This window comes from Aythya marila (assembly GCF_965140915.1).
Source record: "Aythya marila genome assembly, chromosome: 1".
Taxonomy (NCBI): Eukaryota; Metazoa; Chordata; class Aves; order Anseriformes; family Anatidae; genus Aythya; species Aythya marila.
In genome coordinates this window covers 126,148,349-126,168,013 of record NC_139042.1, presented here as the reverse complement: position 1 = coordinate 126,168,013, position 19,665 = coordinate 126,148,349, and the positions used below count along the sequence as shown (strand labels likewise).

Genomic DNA, 19,665 nt, shown 5'->3' with positions numbered 1-19,665 from the left:
AGTCACAATGTTAAATATGTTTCATTTGGAGCCTGAATTTGTTTAGCTTTAGTGTTGCACTTACAGGATTATCCATCGTGAGGCTTTAGTAGGAGAGCTAGAGGATTCTGCTAAATTCAAACCGTAGAATCATTTAAGTTGGAAAAGGCCTTCAAGATTATCAAGTCCAACCATCAACTTGATCTTCCAAGTCCCATCACTAAACCGCGCGTCTCAGTGATGCACCCACACATCTCCGTACCTCCAGGACGGGGATTCCACCACTTCCTTAGGCAGCCTGTGCCAATGCTTGACCACCCTCTCCATGAAGAAATTCTCCAGATATCCAGTCTAAACTTCCTCTGGCACAGCTTGAGACTGCTTCTTCACGTCCTACCACTGAAACCACTGTCACCTGAAAAAACCAGACCAACATCCTCCCTGCTGCAACCTCCTTTCAGGTATTTGCGGAGAGCAGTGACCTCTCCCCTCAGCCTCCTCTTCTTCAGGCTAACCAACTCCAGTTCCTTCATCAGCTCCTCATAACTCTTGTTTTCTAGTTCCTTCACCAGCTTTGTTGCTCTTCTCTGCACGTACTCAAGCAACTCAATATCCTTTTTGGGGATGTTGTGAGGAGCCCAGAATTTAGCAAAGGGATCAGTGGGCAGGGTGTTGTATAGTCTTCTCTGTCCCAGTGGTTGGAAAGAGGAAGATTATGACAGGCTACTTCAATATTTTCAGTTCTTATTTATCAAAGGTAAATGGGTGATTTTTTATTTATTTAATTATTTATATATTTTTTTAAACTATGTTGTTGCAGCTATGGAAATGCTGGTTATTTTTCCTGTTCCTACTGGATATTGAATTCCACTCACTGCACGTAAATCCATCAAACAGAACAGAGCGTAGCGAAAAGCACAGTGGTTTTGTGTGGGCATGTCCATCGGAAGGCTTCCCGTTTGAAGCCTGCAGCTGTGTTAGCACACTGCTTGCATTCCTTAGTGATGAGCTGTGGAGTGAACTCTTGCACAGCCTTTTCTGGCAAGGTTTGTAACAACACCAATTTCACTGTGGTGGTTAGAAAAAAAAGTTGGAATGGAAGTGGGGAAAGAAAGTTCTTTTGCGTGGTTACTGTGTTATACTTTTCTGATGACTAAGTGCTGGAGGGAATGTTGCAGGAGTAAATAAGAATTGTGTAACATTTTTAGCTACTATTTATAGTATCCCAGTGCTCTTGTTTTTGTTTTGTTTTGTTTTTATTATTTTATTTTATTTTATTTTATTTTATTTTATTTTGATCCTTATGTAAATCCTTACATTTTTTAATGGAGAAGATTGAAGGCTGCTCGTTTTGTTGCCTGCTATAAGGTGATTTAAGTCTGTGTTTAATAGTAAAGAGTAAAAAAGAACACTCTCTTGTCTTTTGTTTTCTAAAGTTTTGTGACCTGTTAAAACCTTTATGTATTTAAACCCCTTTAAAGTCTCAACTAAGTGGCCAAAGGTGAGGGGTTACGTAGTCTGCATCATGGTCCTTCCTCTTCCAATAGTCTTCAGACCTGTCTTTGAAGTTACATAACTTTATTCCAATGTGGGTAGAAAATAAATTAAAAATACAAAGTAAATAATATTAATTGAGGATATCCACAAGTCTCATGTGCATGACCTAGTATTCCAGTGTTTTATTGTCATACAGGTAAAAATGAAAACTTAGAACCTTGTTTTTATAAGTAGTGCTGCTTGTTTTTCTGAAGAAGAGACTCAAATTGCTATGGGCTTATTTTCTGTTAGGAAAAGCAATAAAAATACAGACAGTCATTTGTATCAACGCAGTACAACTTCGTATTTGTTTCTAATTTTATATAAGAATATGTCCACATATTAGTAAAAATTGATGAGAGCTATATTGATTGCTTTATGACAAACTCTTTACAGAATTTAACTTATGTCATCCATATTTTAAGACATTTGGCATATAAAAAGAAAGATTTTTAATTTTCACTGCTTTTTCTTTTTCTTTTTTTTTTTTTTCCTTCAAGTACCTTTTCTGGTTATGCCAAAAGTGGCCTTTTCCATCACCTATGCTTTAAATAAAAAACATTTCATATTTTTTGTTGTAGTTTCATGTGGCAACTAATATATCTCTCTGCATTCAATAGATATGTCTCTGTTTCTTTTCAAATTGTGGCTGTTTTGAGATGGAGATGAGTGTATTACTGTAAATGTTGCTGTGGGGACACTCAGTAGCTCTCCATCACTCTTCAAGAAAGACATCAATTTTTCCAGCCCCTCCACATTGCCTTTGAATCCAAGGTGCTAGCTATTACTGGCTTGAATAAGGAGTAAGGTCAGTTTTTATAATCAAGGTGTTTCCAGGGTCCTAGAGCCATTATGTGATGGTATGTAAAATACATCAAGGAAAAAAAAAAATCTAGAAATCAGGAAAACTGCAAAGTAAAAAACAATGGGATTGGTAACTTCTTCTAAAATACCTTTAGTTGGGCAGTAAGCATCAGCTTTAGGGTACATAAGCTGTTGTTTATGGTGTGCTCATACAAAACTTCTTTCTCTGCATGTTTCTGCCTTCCAGAACAGGACCAATGTTGGTCAGGGTTGTCTGTCTGTAAGGACTTCGGCCTCATTTGACTTAACTTCCTCACTTGCCTGGAAGTTGAGTCAAGTGTGGATTCTCTATGGGTTAATTAGACTGAGGCTTTTCTACTTGTTAGCACTATGTACATCCATACTTCATGTTTGCACGCTTTTTTTTTTTTTTTTCCTACTTTTACAAACACACATGCATTTTTTGCATACTTTTGCAAACACACACATGCCATTTCTTTCTCTGATTTTTCCTTTTTGAAGTTACATTCAACACTGTCTGCCAGCTTGTGACTTCACATCACTGGTCATTTCTGTGTACCTAGACCAGACAAAATTTCCTGTTTAAATTTTAATGTTGGCTAGTCCTGCTTTTCTGCATACCATAATAAATACATAACGCCTATCTGTTTCTTGTAGTAAGTGACTTTTTACTGCAGTATTAAAGTTGTCTCACTTCAAGAGACGTCTTCGTCAAAGCTGTGTAGGAGGAAAGCACACAACTGTGGTAGGCAGAATATGTGCTTGTCAATTAACTTTTTTTCTTTGTAGGGTTAACTGCTCTAAATTGCAGTTTATGTAATAATTCATTATCCTACAAAAGGAAAAGTTTCTATATGAAACACAACTTAGAAACAAAACCCAAAGTTCTTATGAAAATTGGTTATAAAATAAGTAGGGAAATTACTTTTTCTTTTGTCTGTGGGAATTAATTTCAGGTGTTGCATACATTTACAGGTGTTAACAGTAGTTCTAGGAAGTCTGGTAGGAGAAGTAAATAATTCAGGGTTGACCCAAGACAAAGCCTCAACTTTTTGATTTAGTTTGGAATTGGGTATTTTATGAAGGATAAAGAACTATACTGAATTGTCTTGTCTCAAAGCCCACCTCAGCAGTGGCTCGTTATCTGTCTATGAGTAATGAAGTTTCTTTTGGCTTACAAAATGTTTTCAGAACAGTTTACTAAAGTGACTAAATCACAGGCTGGTCTTGTTTGTGACAGAACATGAAGTATGTTTCTTTTATAATGCCTGGTGGCTTGGCTTTTCTGTGGGATAGAAATTATGCTTTTCTTTTTTAAAAAAAAAAAAAATCTTGACAGTTATGTTGCGGTCTATGAATGTCATGTTCTTATAATGCAAACTGTTTTCTAGTAACAATTGTTTGTTTCTTTCACTTTCGCAGCATTTTTGAGGATGAAGGCATGAAACTACGACAACTGAAACTAGAGAATCAGGTAAATGATTGTGCACAAGCTGGCAAAAATAAGTACAGGAAAACCAACATTAGCTATCTCGTTGTAGGAAGGGAGGAGGTTAAAGTGCTTGTTTCCTTTTTCTCTTCCTTCCTCTCCCTCATTTTTCCTCTTGATTTCCCAGCCTGTTGTCATTTACTGTGTAATTTTTTGCTCAGAACTACATAAGGTGTACAGCAACAGTGAACCCTGTCCACATTCTTTAACTTGAGTTGCTATATGCAAGGTTTTATGTGAATTCACAGTGTCACAGAGACTTGAGAACTGGGAGTGAAGTGATTAAAAATGTTTAGTCTGAAGAATATAAACAGAACTGATTTCTAACATTTTTCTTTAAAGATTCGCCTGGTTTTTGTTAGTCAACATTGCTATGGCTTGTAGGTTTGATTTCTTTGATACATTTACTTTTCCACATGTCCTTCTCATTTCATTGGGATTGAGTCACCAAAAGGGAGGAATGAATAAAAAGGTTGGAAGACTGTAGGGAATGACCTCAAAGTGAAAGAGATGTGTTCCCTAAGCTATAGAATGATCTGCTTAATACTGTTGTTGAAAGAGATTTCCAGCATATCTCTATTTCTTTTTTCATTTCCTAAAAATAAGTAACTAAATAAAATCAAATGCAGCCAAGCATTTATCAGATATTAGGATTTATGTCTTAATTTTTAAAGCATGTGAGTGTTATTTGCTGGATGCCTTGATTAGCTACTCATGAAAGCAATAAAGTGTGCATCCTCTGAAATTTCAAATGCTTCTCTATAGGTTAGAAGTTTTGTAATTATTATACTTATCTAGCTGCCTATTCCACATGAAACAGAAATCACCATATTACATTAAATTAATCTAGGTAGAACTTTAAAGTATGTTTTTTAGAAATGCTGTCTCTTAGCTGAGGATCTTTAAATCCAGACATAACACTCTTTGGGGAACTGATGTATTGATTAGTAGCCCACTTTACCAAAACTTGTTTGTTAGTTCTAATCTATTTAGCTTTGATTTCAGACGTTAGATTTATTACCAACTTTATCTCAGTACATATGTAGGCTGTTACCTAAAACACCACAGATTAGGGAGTAAAAATGATCTTTGGTCGTAACTGTAGAAGCTACAATGACCCTTTTACCTGTAAGCTTTTCAGTAATACTTACTGGGAGAAAAAAAAAAAAAAAAAGACACATAATGCCCAGTGCCATTCAGTAAGAAGTTCCCAGACTAAAGATGGTCTTACTGCTTGGTGATGAACCTTGATGTCCATTTCAGAATTGTTGTCTTGGGTCATGAGCTGGCAGTGGCTATTGGCTCTTCGTGTTCAATACTGTGGTCAATGTATGCCAGTTTCAGACATTGCCGTGGAGATACAGCACTGTTCCACCAAAACAAAGCTGCTGGGATGGGCGGGATTTCCTTGGAGCAGCTGTCAGTTAAACAATGAAGAAGTGATTTTATAGAATTCATACACTTCTGCAATTTTATTTCAGGCTTTTTTGATTTTATTGATTGCAATCTTCAAAAAATGATAGCTAGAAAGTTTTAGTAAAATGTATTTTAACACCTGAGCTCCACTGCAGCTTGCAATTGAGATTTGCTGAGAAATGCTAACAGTCTCTCATTTAGGATTGTATTTTTAGGTTTCAATGTTAACTTTGAAAGTCTACTTCTATCTTTTACATGAGTAGTAAGTACCATGCTTTCTGAAGAAATAGAGGTCAATGGCAAATCAGTATCAGAGACGATGGTCATTGCTGGTTGTAGCTGATAGCACACTTGATCAATTTCAAATGTTTGTAGGAACTGAGATAAAAATTACAGGTTGTTTTTGCAAAATACAGTAGAATCATGTTTATCATCTTTGACCACACAAAGACTCTGGAATAAGCATTTGTCACAGCAAAGATTTGTGTTTCTCATGCATCTTTAAGAGGGATTTGGAAACCCTGTAATTGCAATGAAGTGTTATTTATAACAATGCTTGACATCAAGATCCATCTGTGGGCCAGGTCTGTCTAACAGGATGCTTTTGTCTAGACTACTGCCTTTTCCATGAGGAGAGAGTGGGTGACTTCTCAGACAGCGTTTACTTCCCCAGCAATAGAACATGTTTCTTTTCAGGCACCTGAAGCTCAAAACTGTGGTGCTGCCACCTCTCCGTGGATGCATAGGGTGAAGCTGAAGGCATATTTCTGAATGTGCTTAGTTTGGTATTATTGACACCAAGTTTTTAATTAATGCCATCATCACTAGCATTGTCCCTGGTGTCTCAGTATGAACTGAGGAGGAGCTGGAAGAGAGGAGAGGATGTCGCAGTGCTAGGATCCATCCCATGTGGCCTGCTAAGGTGGGACCATGCCAAATAATAAATAGTATGATATTGCATCTTCAAGAGTGAAGTGATTGAAGCCTTCTTGCGTACAATCTTTCTGTTCATCGTACTGATAGGAAGAGTACCAAACTGCTTCTCTTATTAGTCTGATATGATATATTCATCTAATGCATCTGACTTCTTAGGCAGCACGTTGGAAACTCATTAGAACCAGAGTTGATGGTTTGTGATGGTTCAGTCATCCTCTGTCCTGATGTTGTGCTTTTCTATGGTGCAAAGAAAATGCTTCTGAAAATACTTAATATGTGGAGTTCGCAAAATCCTGAATGAATCACAATACTTGGCGTCTGTTATTTATTTAATGGGTTAAATGTTCCTGTGTTCTGTTCATGAACTATCTGATTTTATTTTTTTTTGTTGTTGTAATGCTATATGCGTTTTTACTGTGACTCAGAGTTGGAGGAAAAGGCCACTTAGTAGACAAAAGGAAACAAAATACAGCTTGTTTTTTTAGATTTCATCTTAGTGGAACAAGTCTAAGAGCACACAGTGCTGAAGGTAATGCTGCTTTGCCACCTTGTGCATGGAGAAGGAACTGTTACTAACCATCTCTTCAATGAGCTTGTAGATTTTCATCTCAATAAGCAAAGCAGTAGAAAGAAACCTTTTAAAAACAAATGAAATTACTATCAAGTTTCATCACTTTGGTTATCTTGAAGTTCTTGTGAAAAGAAGGTTGGTCACATATACCAGCAATAAAGTATATGTTTCAGTATGAGCCTATTACCCTGTTAGATTGGTGAGTCCCCAGAAAGTCATTAATGAAGCAGAATTTACTATAATAAGAAAATAAATTTATAGACAGGTAAGTAGTAAATTATTATTATAAATTATTATTATTTTTTAAATGATCTAATAGAATAATCAGTTTAGTAACTCTAAAAATTATTATATCCCATACTGATCCCAATAATAGTTTCAAGCTATGTACTTTCTTACTGCCTTTAGAATGTGTTTTTTGTTTGTTTGTTTGTTTGTTTTTTCTAATTGTGTATTTGCCATGTAGAAAAGCCTCGGCAACAGTTTTTTCAAATTTTTATTTTATTTTTTTTATTCCAGTTTTTCCTGACTCCTTTTATGTCAACTATTACAGATTTGGAAAATATTACAGATGTATTTTTAATTTTCACTTAGCATTAATTTAAAATAATAATTTAAAAAATATTTGAATTCTTCTGGACAATTTGACTATGCTTGTAGAGAAAATATTCTGACCTGTGATGACTGAGCATTTTCTAAGAATTCTACTTTACTGCTTGTTTTTCTTCCTTTTCTCTAGACCAGTCCGATAATCTCTTTGTAATTCTATGTATTTTTTGCTGTGCAGGACAATCTGTGCAAATACTTTTGCAGTAATGAGTGATACCTGTATTACTATCTAGTCTTCAAAGTGAAATCACGAATTTAAAAAAGTACATATTTTGGAGAAAATAACTTGAAAAGCAGAAAGAAAGAATAAAGGACCAAGTTGTGTTGGAACCTTTCAGGGAGAGGTTGCCTCAGAAACTGTCCTCACTTGAGATAAAAAGCCTAACAGGAGAGAAAAGTTCCAACAAGAGAGAGAAAAAGTGTAGCAGGAAAAGATTCCAAAAACATTAGTCTCAAGTGAGTTGAGTTGTTGTTACTATTTATCTGTTGGATACTTGGATCCTTAAATGAGAAGCACTTGGTGAAGAACTTATTTTTAGAAAAAAGTTTTATTTTTAACATCCACTTATGGATATAAAGTTATTTCCTTTCAATCCTGAATTACACAGAAATATTTTACAAGGTAGATCTTTTCCTATTACTAAATCAGTCTTATTTTAATGACTGGGTGTTTTTTTGTTTGTTTGTTTATTTCCTCCTCTGTTTTATCTCGAAACATCTGTTTCTGGGAGCTGTCTGAGTTCTCCCTGTTAGATGATAGCCTTTTCACAAAAGCCATTTCCTTTGCAAGTACTGACCTGCTTTTACTGCATTGTGACAGCATTTATAACTGCAGTGGCAGAATAAGCCCTTGTTAAGGATGTTTAGAAATTGTATGCTAATATAATGGAAGGCTTAATTACCATGTAATTAATAGGTCATGGGCTCTTATTTTTACTCTGATAATCTTGGTGTTAATCTTGCTGATAATCTTGGTTGTCAATGTTAGTTTAATTGTACAAACCAGTGAGGATAAACTATATATTTCCTGTATACGAGGGAAGTTGTCCTAAAAGACAGAACATCTAGTCCAATTGTAACTATAGTGCAGCAAATGGAGAGTCCTTGTGTGCTGTTTGGTCTGTTCTGTTAGCTTAAGCATGGAGTAATAAAATTGACAGAATATGCTGTATGTTGCAACATTACTATATGAAGTGTCTAAGTGACTACTGCATTTGTCTGATTTAAAGGGTTGCTGCAGTTTTTACTGCAGGAGTTAGGAGGAATGGAATTAATGGAGTTAAAATTATCTGTGAAAAGGAATTATAATTATCTATTGATGGTCTCAGGATAGATCAGAAAATAAGCAGGTGTCCTCATCACCCATCAGTCACTGATGGAGAACCAAAGGCTTTGGAGTATCTCGCTCCAAGACACTGTGGTGCGTTTATCTAGGATTTTTGTAAAAGTTTGCAAGTGCATTTTAGGTTGATTGTAGATCCACTAGCATGTCATTACCAGTGGCTGAGGCACTTTCTCTCTGGATGTGGTTACTCATTCTGATTTCATGTTTTTCTTTATTTCAGAGAGCTCTTCTAGAGAAGAAGCAGAGGAAGAAACGTCTTGATCCCTTGATGGTACAGCCAAATCCTGAGGCAAAGCCACGCAGGCCAAAGCCCAAAGGATGCGAGGAACAGACTCCTTTAGTAGAAACTCCTACCCCGTTCCACAGTGATGTTATGTTACATGGTAAGTAATCAACCAAATTGCAATGATGTTCCTCAAAATGCCAGCACATACATTTTATGTCACATGTGGTGACCTACTTTGGTGTGACAGTGGTCAAGCAATAAATAAGATTGGTCACGCCTTTTTTATGTACACAAGTACAACTGTATTATTAATATAGTAGAGAAATATTGAACTGTATAAACAAGTAAAAAACTTACCTTGAATTTTGTGACAGCTGCCTTTCAGTACGCTCTCACTTGTGTTTAGCTAAAAAGAAGTGTAGATGGGCTAGGAACTTCTATATTGGCAGGGAGCTACAAATACAGAGTAAGAGAGTTTTCTGAAGCAGTAGGATAAAGAAAAGAGAATAGTCCAGTGGTGGCTGCCTTTACTGTCTTTCAGAGAATCAATGTATGCTCCATCTCAAGATTGGATATGACTGGATGTGGAAGCCCTACATTGCAGTAGAAATGTCAGGAAGTAGTTTATGAGAGCCAAGATCCTGTCAGGCTATCAGGAAAGTAACAGCAAATAGGTTTTGAGATGCATACTAATGCAGGATGTTATAATACCACTGTTAGATTAATAGGGAATTAATTTGCAGAGTAGAATTTAAACCAATGTTACCTAATTTGAAGATCACATATGATATCCCGTGAGATCCTGTCTTTTAAATGTTTTCCTTGGTTTCAAGGTCTTTCACAATCATGGGATGAGGAGGAGAGTGGTGATGTAGCATTTACATGTTTAAAATCAGGTTGGGGAAATCTGAAGAAGGACAGCTTTAAATGGGGAGAGAGGAAGAGAGGAAGTGAAAGACTGATAGACATTCAAAGTTAGGAAACTTCAGTAGTACTGAAACTACAAGAAAAAATGAAATTTACTAATCCCTCACTAGCGTACCTAGTTCTGAAGTTTCTTCAGCGCAAACAAATGACTCTTGGGAGTCAGACCCAACGGGGAGAGGGGTCCAGGAAGGCTGGATACTCCTCAAAAAGGAAGTCTTAAAGGCACAGGAGACAGGCTGTCCCTGTGTGCCATAAGATGAGCCAGTGGGGAAGAAGAATGGTGTGGCTGAAAAGGGAACTTCTGTTGAACATCCAGGAGAAAAAGAGAGTTTATGTCCAGTGGAAGAAGGAACAGGCAACTCAGGGAGAGTACAAGGAGGTTGTCAGCACATGCAGGGGAAAAAATCAGAAAGGCTAAAGCCCAACATGAGCTCAACCTGACCACTATGGTAAGATAACAAAAAATGTTCTTACAAATATATTAACAATAAGAGGAGGACCAAGGAGAATCTCCATCTTTTACTGGGCACGGTGGGGAACAGGACTACTGAGGATAAGGAAAGCACAAAGATTCTCAGTGCCTTCTTTACATCTGTTTATTAATAGTCAGACCAGTTATCCTTGGGTTCCTCAGCCTCCCAACCTGGAAGTCTGGGACAGGAAGCAGAACAAACCCCCCACAGTTCAGGTGGAAACAGTTAGAGACCTGCTGCTCTGCCTGGACTGTCACAAGTCCATGGGGCCAGATGGGTTCTACCTGAGGATGCTGAGGGAGCTGGCAGATGTGATGGCCAAGCTGCTTTCCATCATCTATCAATAGCCTATCAGCAGAGAGGTCCCTGATCACTGGAGACTTGCTAATGTGGATATTAAATTGGGGTCTTGGACAGGTACACTCTTCGCTGGGTTAAAAACTGGCTGGATGGCCGGGCCAAGAGAGTGGTGGTGAATGGGGTGAAATCCAGATGGCGACCGGTCACCAGTGGTGTTCTCCAGGGGTCATTGTTGGGGTCCATTCTCTTTAATATCTTCATTGATGATTTGGATGAGAGAATTGAGTGCACCCTCAGTGAGTTTGCAGATGACACCAAGTTGGGGGAAGTGTCGATCTGCCAGAGGATAGGAAAGCCCTGCAGAGGGACCTGGACAGGTTGGATAGATGGCCATAGGCTAACAGGATGAAGTTCAGCATGGCTAAGTGCCAGGTCCTGAACTTCGGTCACAACAACTCTATGCAATGCTACAGGGTTGGGGCAGAGGGCTGGAAAGCTGTGCAGAGGAAAAGGACCTGGGGGTGCTGGTTGATGCTCAGCTAAACATGAGCCAGCAGTGTGCCCAGGTGGCCAAGAAGTCCAACGGCATCCTGACTTCATCAGAATAGTGTAGCCAGCAGGAGCAGGGAGGTGATCGTCCCCCTGTACTCTGCTCTGGTGAGGTCACACCTGAAGTACTTTGTTCAGTTTTGGGCTCCTCACTACAAGAAGGACATCGAGGCCCTGGAGCGTGTCCAGAGAAGGGCTATGAAGCTGGTGAAGGGCCTGGAACACAAGTTCTATGAGGAATGGCCAAGGGAACTGGTGTTATTTAGTCTGGAGAAGAGGAAGGTCAGTTTGTTAAGCTTGTAGCTGTGGATGCTTTTTATCAGATTGATCTGTGATGCTCACTGTAGAGCACTCACTCAATACAACTTCTTACAAACAAGGAGTTGGAAAGAGTAGTTATCCATAAATAAATTGAAAGGTACCAATGTGCATGACAAATACTGCTCATCTTAATTGCTTGAGTCCTTGAAAAAAAGTATATGCAATGACTTACAAATGGAGAAGCTCATGCCTGACATGTTTAAAGTGACAGGGGATCTGTACCACAGTCAGGCCTGGCTCCTCCCAGGTCTGACAAAAGTTGAAGTAAATAAGAATACTTCAGTACTTTAAAGGGATGCTTGAGCTAGGGGAGGTGAAATAGAAACCATCCATCCTGGGAAATGTATTTACCTGTAAAAATGAGGCTTTTGCATTCTCTTTCATTTTGGCCTGAAGGCATTGATGGACCAGCTGCTTTCCTGAAATCAGAAGTGCAAGATGTAGGAACCAAGCTCCAAACTCTCTCTGTTGGATCTTCCATAACAGAAGACAATGCAGATGAGGAAAAGGATGGACAGTCTCTGACAGAAACATCCGTCAAGCCAGATCTGCAAGAAATCTTAGAGAAACGAGGTAAGAGTTGATAATGGGCAGAGGTCTTTTTCAGGACTCTTCTACTTGTAATTTTTTTTTCAGTAGCATTTAAGAAATCATTAAACAAATGTCTGTAGGATCTTCCTCTTACAAGCAGAGCTAGTAGATTCTACAGCATGTAGAAATGCAGATCTGCAGTTTCTTTTTCTGTTGTTAATTTGAATATGACAATATGCTTTATAATTTTCTGGCCTTTCTAAAAAAAAAATCTAAGATTTCTTTTGGTGACAAAACATTATACTTCACATCTTGCTAAAGTTTGGGGTGTTTTTAGTCCAGATATATCTGGATACGATATACAAAATGCTTGAGTATTTTTACAACAGCAGAACCTTCTAAAAACAGTAATGTTGTAATTTAACTGTTGAGGAGACTAACAATGATATATAACAATGATATAACACCAAGTAAAAGGAAACACCAAATAGCGATGTGTTCTGATGTAGTCTTTATTCAGAGTTACTTTTGTTATATACCCAGTCATCCCTACATAACTGTGCTTGGTTTAAGATTAAATAAATAAATACTGGGACAATTCTATTTCCATTCTGAAAATCAAATCATTAGTAGTATTTAACAAACCTGAGTTTCTGCTACTGATGTAAGAACAGGAAAGCATCTAGTTGAAGAAGTACCATACTCCATTTCAGTGTCTGTAATACTAAGGAGAAATAGTAAAGGATGTAAACTCTGTAGAGTCCAAGCTGCAGGGTAGGTTTCACCCTATTGAGCTGGATTGTCTTTTTTGTTCTTAAAGCACAGAGAGCTTTTCTGCATAAAAATAGGCAAAATTTAATTCAATGGTAGCATATGCTAAACGTGCTATATCATGTAAAATATGCATTAATAAAAGCTTAATCAGCTGCGCACTGTCAGCTGTAAAATGTCACCACTGGTTTGAATTTCAAAGCTCAGGAAACATTATAGCATGAAGAAAATCAGCATTGGAAAAACAGAAATTAATTGAAGAGACAGAACAGGATAGTTATGTAAGGGTCTTATGTGAATTAGTGATATCCTGATCTTATGACACCTTCTTTCAAAGGTTACTTGCTTGATCCTATGTTCTGACAGGAATTTCAGGCAGTTTGAATTTTGATGAGGAGGACACGGAAGAAGAGGAAGAAGCTAGTAAGAGACCAGCATCTCATTCACCACATCCTGAATCTGAGAGGCCTAGTTCTGCAACCAGTGAGAAATCCTTTGCAGTAGGTGTTTTGAAATCAGTTTCTGATAAGGGCTGGGTACGTGCTTGATTTTGACTTACTAACCATTTTAGTACTGGGTGAAAATACAGTATTTGGAGCTGTCATTAATCCCTGAAGTCAGGGGAAGGACAAGATTATCAGATTATCTAACAGAAGGCTCCCTGAGTTAAACACAAAGACCTAGTAATGATCAAAGGAACAATGATGGGCGGAGGAACCCAACCCAAGTAACCTAATCAGTGAAGAACAGAACACACTGAATCAGCTACCCCTATGATGCTCAAAGGAGAAAGATTGTCTCCAGCTCAAAATCCACTAGTCTGCTTGAAGGATTATAAATTTTAATGTGGGATGCAACGGTGAATAGAATTTTGCAATGGAACACAAAAAATTCTGGGATTATACAAAATTTATAGGGTGATTAGAGGAAGGGACACAAGGGGGGGGAAGCAAGGTGGATCAAGGAGCAACATGCATGGGAAAACAGGAAGTAAAGGGAGGGGATAAAAGTCTGCAGCAATCCTGGATGTAGAGTCATAGAATCATAGAATATCCTGAGTTGGAAGGGACCCATAAGGATCATCAAGTCCAACTCCTGGCACCGCACAGGTCTGTACTTAAGTCTGCACTACTATTCAAGAGACCAACGTGAGTATGCTTGTGAGGTGACTGGGTGTATAATGTGCTGCACTGCCAGTGAGTAATACAAGAGGTCTGGTTTCTGGTAACTTGAGTGACTGGGGTATGGGTGCCAATTGCTGGAGATGACTTGTGGGGGTGCCACAAGGGGTGGGTGAGAACCACTAGCGAATTTCAAGTGTGTGCCTGTATGTGTGTACTCACACAGACTTTCTGCTGTCTGGACCTGGTGAAAGGAGTAAACCATCAACCTCATCTCCTAGGCCCAGTCAGACAAAGAATGCCCTGGGTTCTATAAGCTACAGGATTCAGCTACCTCTAAGAAAAATGACTTTAATAAGTGATACCAGATTTCCACTAGAATTCTGGTTCCTTTGGTGACCATAGCTTGTATCCTGACTATATGCATTGCTCCAAGGCTCCTCCAGCATTTAGTTGGGAAGGTTCCACTGTCATCTTGCTCTGTTTTTGCTGGTTTTCCGAACCAACATAAGCTTAGTGCTCAATTCAGTTGCAGAAAGTACTTTGTCTTATTGCAGCATCCATCAGTCCAGTTCATCATGCTGCTTTATTTCCCACAGAGTGTTTGAAGGTCTAAAAGCAGAGAGGCTATTTGATTAGAATGTTTATGGTATATCAACCTATTTCCCTATTCCTAGTAATCCACTTTTTCTCTAGTTCATGACTACTTTTTCTCTCCTCCCCTTGGAGGGTTAGACTACTCAGCGTAAATAGTCTTTAGTCACTTTCTTCAGAGAAACACAAGTGTTTTTTCATTCAGCTTTCCTTTCCCAAATATATTCTAGAGGCATGAGATCTTCTGTTTCAACAGGCCTTTCTTTTCCTGGGGAATACCAGAGCCTCTGATCTGATACTGGTTTGCTAATATGATGGTTCTTTCCACAGGAAACAGGTGCTTCCTGTAGTCCATCCCCTCAGGCAGTTGCACATCTGGGAGAAGTAGAGAACTTGGAGGATTTTGCATTACGCCCTGCACCCCGTGGTATTACAATCAAATGTCGAATCACTAGAGATAAGAAGGGAATGGACCGAGGCCTCTTCCCTACTTATTACATGCATCTGGAAAGGGATGACAACAGAAAGGTATCGGAAGCAGCACACAGTATCTTGGCTTGGCTATTGTACTCCTACCACATAATATTTTTGGTGTAACAGAGAGCAGTGCATAAATCAGTAAGACACCAGAAACCAAGGAGAGACAGCATGTAGATGAGGACAGTTTATATTTGGCCAAGACACTAAGGAGGATGTTGGCAAGTTTAGAAGCCATAATACAATGAAAGATGAAATAAAGTATAAAAATGTCAGGGATAAAGAAAAGCAAAGAGATTGGGCTGTTGAGAAGAAACAGAGGAAAAACTAGAAAAGGCAGTTGCATTATATCCAGACTGTTGAGTGAGATGATTGGAAGAACAGGATTTCAGGCTGTGTACTTGTGAAACAGATAATTATGGAGACAGTAATAACAGTATAGAACAAAAAACGGAGGCGTAACAGTTTGGATAGCAGTGTTTCTGCATTCTTTCAAAACACCAGTCTTGATCAAAATTTTGTATTTCTAGACATTCCTTCTTGCAGGGAGAAAACGAAAAAAGAGCAAAACGTCCAATTACCTCATATCAGTTGACCCAACTGATTTATCCCGGGAAGGGGAAAGTTTCATTGGAAAACTCAGGTGAGAACCACAGAAAAAACTATGGACAAACGTACATCTTCTGCAATAGGAGAGGTAGAATTTACATGTTTATTTGGAATTAAAAACATCAATTTGATATCAATTCAGAGAATGTATTCACCTGTTCCTGCTTAATGTGATGTGTACTCACCTGGGTTGGCAAGGCTCCTTTAGAGTTACCATTCACAATGATAATTTAGAATTTGGAGAAATTCTGGCTCAGGGCTTTTCCAGTACAGGTTACATGCTTGGTTTACAATGGAACTGAAATTCCTTACTGAGTTGACTGTGGACAAAGACGATGACCAGAGGCATGTATTTTCTCTGTGCTGCACACATGCGTTCAGATGATAAAAAAAAAAAAAATCCACTCATGCCTCTTTCTTTTTCTGTCTGTCCATAACCTAACATTAGGTCAAACCTCATGGGAACTAAATTTACGGTCTATGACCATGGAATTAGCCCCATCAAGGCACAAGGCGTATTGGAAAAGGCCCGTACTCGACAGGAGCTTGCAGCTATCTATTATGTAAGTAGTGCCTCTTCCCTTTTATGCCCTTCTTCTTTTTTGTAGCTTGATTACTAAGGAAATGGGACTCAAAAAATCATGCTGCCTACATCTTCCCTCATTTAACTTTTGAACTAACTAACCAATTTCAGCCAGATATGATAAAGGGTAGGGGCCTCAAATATAGGTTTTTACAAGTTTAATGGGAAAGAAGTCAGAGGAGAGAGATCCAAGCTAATGTTCTGATGAACTTGTCACCTGACCCAACATTAGGCATGTTCCCAGTCAGCATATCCTTGATTCAGAGCCAGCCATATTATGAACTGCCCAGCTGGTAGACACTACAAAGGAACTGGAAATGTCTCGTGAAGTAGAGCTATTTTTAGCAGAACTAAAAGCATTTTGGTAAATAGAAGTGAGCTGGTATTATTTCAGTAGTAGCATGTTGTTAGTAAGTGCACATTTCCAGGGGAAGCTATTCACTGTCAGTGTCTCTCCTCCTAGAAGGCATAGAAACAATGTACTTGTAGCTACATCAATGTAGAATTCTGTGAAATTTTTCAAAACACTTTGTTTCATAATCCAGTCCTGAGGTTTGAGGAAAATTTAAGATACTTTACAAAATAAAAGCCAGTCAAGTGGAGAAATTCTTTTATCACAGGTAGAATAGTAGAAATTTAACAGTGCATAAGCCTACTGGAATTTGATTTTTTTTCTTCCTGTTAATCTTAATGCCACATAGGGGGAAAAAAATGACTTGATAATTCCAGTACTAGCCTGCTTACAGAAACATCAGTGGATCTTTGTATTATTCATTTCATAGAACATCTTGGGTTGGACTGGACCTTAAAGGGACCATAGGCAGGGATGCCACCCACTAGATCAGATTGCCCAGGGTCCCATCCAACCTGACCTTGAACACCTCCAGAGATGGGGCAAACACCTTCTCTGGACAACATGTTCCAGTGCTTTACCAGCTTCTGAGTAAAGAATTCACTTCTAACATCTAACCTAAATCTCTCCTCTTTTAGTTCAAAACTGTTTCCCCTTGTCATTGTCACCTGCCCTTGTAAAAAGTTTCTCTCCAAACTGTTTCCCTATTTAACTCAACAGAGCAGGGTGTTAAAATGAGTACAGCAGAAGATATAAAGTCAATTTCTCAGATTTTGTACTGTTTCATATAGGTGAAATTATTGAAATTTATACATGAATAAAATCAGTACTCTTGTTCTCATATGTGCTCATAGGTTTTCTGGAATGAAATAATAGAGATTGCAGCTCTGAAGACCTTCATTCTGTGTCTGTGAAAATGCTCTAGCACATTAGAAGTTGTATCACTTCTGTTAGCTCAGTGATTCTAAAAGATTCTGGCTTTTTAATTGGCATTTGGAAGCTTTAAAGGTATCATTGACATTGTTACAAAACACTTTAAATAAAACACTTTAAATTGAGCATTGGATTTTGGTTGACACTACTAAATGAATGGTTTGAGAATACCAGGAAAGACCTTTTTCCTTTGCTTTTTATACTCAATCTACTTGGAGCAGTCTCTTGCAGTACTCTGGAAAAGTCTGCTTGTCTAAAGACTGAAGCTTGGATGAACTGCCCCTTTAGGACAAGGGGCAATGGGTGCAAGCTGGAACATAGGAGGTTCCGCTTAAATAAGAGAAAACTTTTTTATGGTGAGAGTGACAGAACACTGAAACAGGCTGACCAGGGAAGTTGTGGAGTCTCCTTCTCTGGAGACTTTCAAAACCCGCCAGAACGCATTCCTGTTTGATGTGATTTAGGTTTTCCTGCTCTGGCAGGGGGATTGGACTAGATGACCTTTCAAGGTCCCTTCCATTCCTTAATATTCTGTGATGCTGACTACTTTGCCTTCTGGGTCTGTTCTTAATCATTTATAAAAGAGTACAATTTGACAGCAAATAGTAGGTATGCTCTTAAACACAAGAAAAATGCCATTCATTCTTTAGGAACAGTCTAGCCTAAATGGTGATATCTATATATCATTGTCTCAGATCAAAGATCTGTATACCTTATTATATTTAACTCTTGCTCACTAGCAAGATTTTAGTGTGCTTTTGGCTTGGATGTAGAAATTTATGCCTGGAAATTGCACTTGTCTAATTTCAATGTTGATGTTTCATTAAGACAATGCAGATGTACTACAAATTAGGTAGTGCTCTGTATGTCTTGAGACAGTTCTCTAAATGGAAGAAGAGAGCTATTTCAGTGATTAAACACATTTGGAGTTAGATGACTGCTAGCACAGTTACAGCTAGCAAATCTCCAAAAACCAACACAAATGTGGATTCAAGTTCAGCTTTTCTGTCTGTCTTTCTGTGAGACAGAGTATATCCATTCCTGAAAATAATGTCTTTTACTTGTATTTCAGGAAACCAATGTATTAGGATTCAAGGGTCCCAGAAAAATGTCTGTGATCATTCCAGGAATGAACATGAATCATAAGCGAATTCCAATCCAGCCACAAAATGTGAGTTACGAAGTTGGGTCATGGTTCAGATTGGAGGAAGAGGTTAAAACTTTCTCTTAGAGGTGTGGGTGTTGGTGACAATAGTGGTCATTAGAGCAGGGTTGTCCATGGCTGTTAATGAGTCTCTTAGATAGTAACAGTGTAGTCTAATGGTGTTAATTAATTTATTCTTGACTTTCACCTCATTTGTAGCCTTTTGAATACTGTTTGTATTCTTACTTGTCTTGTAGTTAGCCTAAATGCTATTTACTGTTGCAGTGACTACTGTATCTTGTTACACCTATAACTCCTCATTGATAGGACTCTGTTACACTGAGAGTTACATGAACACAGAACAAACTCTCCTCTCCCATAAGCCATCATTTTAAGTGAGTAGGGGAATTACAACAGATGGATAATAAATGGATAAGGCAGTGTTTTGGTGTAGTAGCAAGAGAGAAAGCACATTTTTATCAGAATGGTGACAGCATCTTTATAGGAATCCCAGGAAAGTGAGGATTCTTTAGGGAGAAAGTGGGATGAGAAGGATGTAGTTGTGAGTATTTAATGAGGATTTCTCATATGAGGATTTCTCAGGTGCATTTGTTCCTGGCAAGCAACTTGCAGATGTGTTTATGAAGATATAGTGAGGAGTATGATGAAGATGCCTTCTGGCATCCCTAAATGTGGGTGTTATGCTTGGTGTGATAGGAAACCAGTGGCAGAAAGGACAGATGCCAACTAATTCACCCGATCAGTGTTATAAGCTAGAAAATGGCATCTGCAGCTATGTTGTGTGTGGATATAAGTAGAACAAGAGAATATTTTTGATGACAGAGAAGAGTGACCTTCAAGAGTGGAAATTTAGACTCATGAGAACCTGAAAAACATATTTAATTATGCAGGCAGGAAAATTATATCTGGAGGTGGTCATTGATTCTTCATGTTTCAGTGTTCCCATATTCTTCAGTAACTGTTTAATGGTTCTTCTTGCATTTTTCTAACATTTTCCATACCCCTTTGCTAGCAGGCAAGCATAATG

The 19,665-nt window shown here is 38.3% G+C and overlaps 1 protein-coding gene across 3 annotated transcripts in view; it reads left to right on the top strand.

Annotated features, from left to right (window-relative positions):
- Positions 1–19,665, top strand: part of TULP3 (TUB like protein 3) — a 34,950-nt gene that overhangs the window by 11,574 nt on the left and 3,711 nt on the right. For 2 of the 3 annotated variants that reach the window (XM_082751425.1, XM_082751426.1), the window contains exons 2-9: positions 3,763–3,814; positions 8,927–9,089; positions 11,899–12,075; positions 13,171–13,304; positions 14,850–15,047; positions 15,527–15,639; positions 16,054–16,168; positions 18,546–18,644. In XM_082751425.1, coding sequence (XP_082607551.1) covers positions 3,763–3,814; positions 8,927–9,089; positions 11,899–12,075; positions 13,171–13,304; positions 14,850–15,047; positions 15,527–15,639; positions 16,054–16,168; positions 18,546–18,644 — 1,051 coding nt within the window. Of the gene's footprint in view, positions 1–3,762; positions 3,815–7,735; positions 7,818–8,926; positions 9,090–11,898; positions 12,076–13,170; positions 13,305–14,849; positions 15,048–15,526; positions 15,640–16,053; positions 16,169–18,545; positions 18,645–19,665 lie in introns of those variants that run through there. The other variant, XM_082751427.1, reaches the window with a different exon arrangement.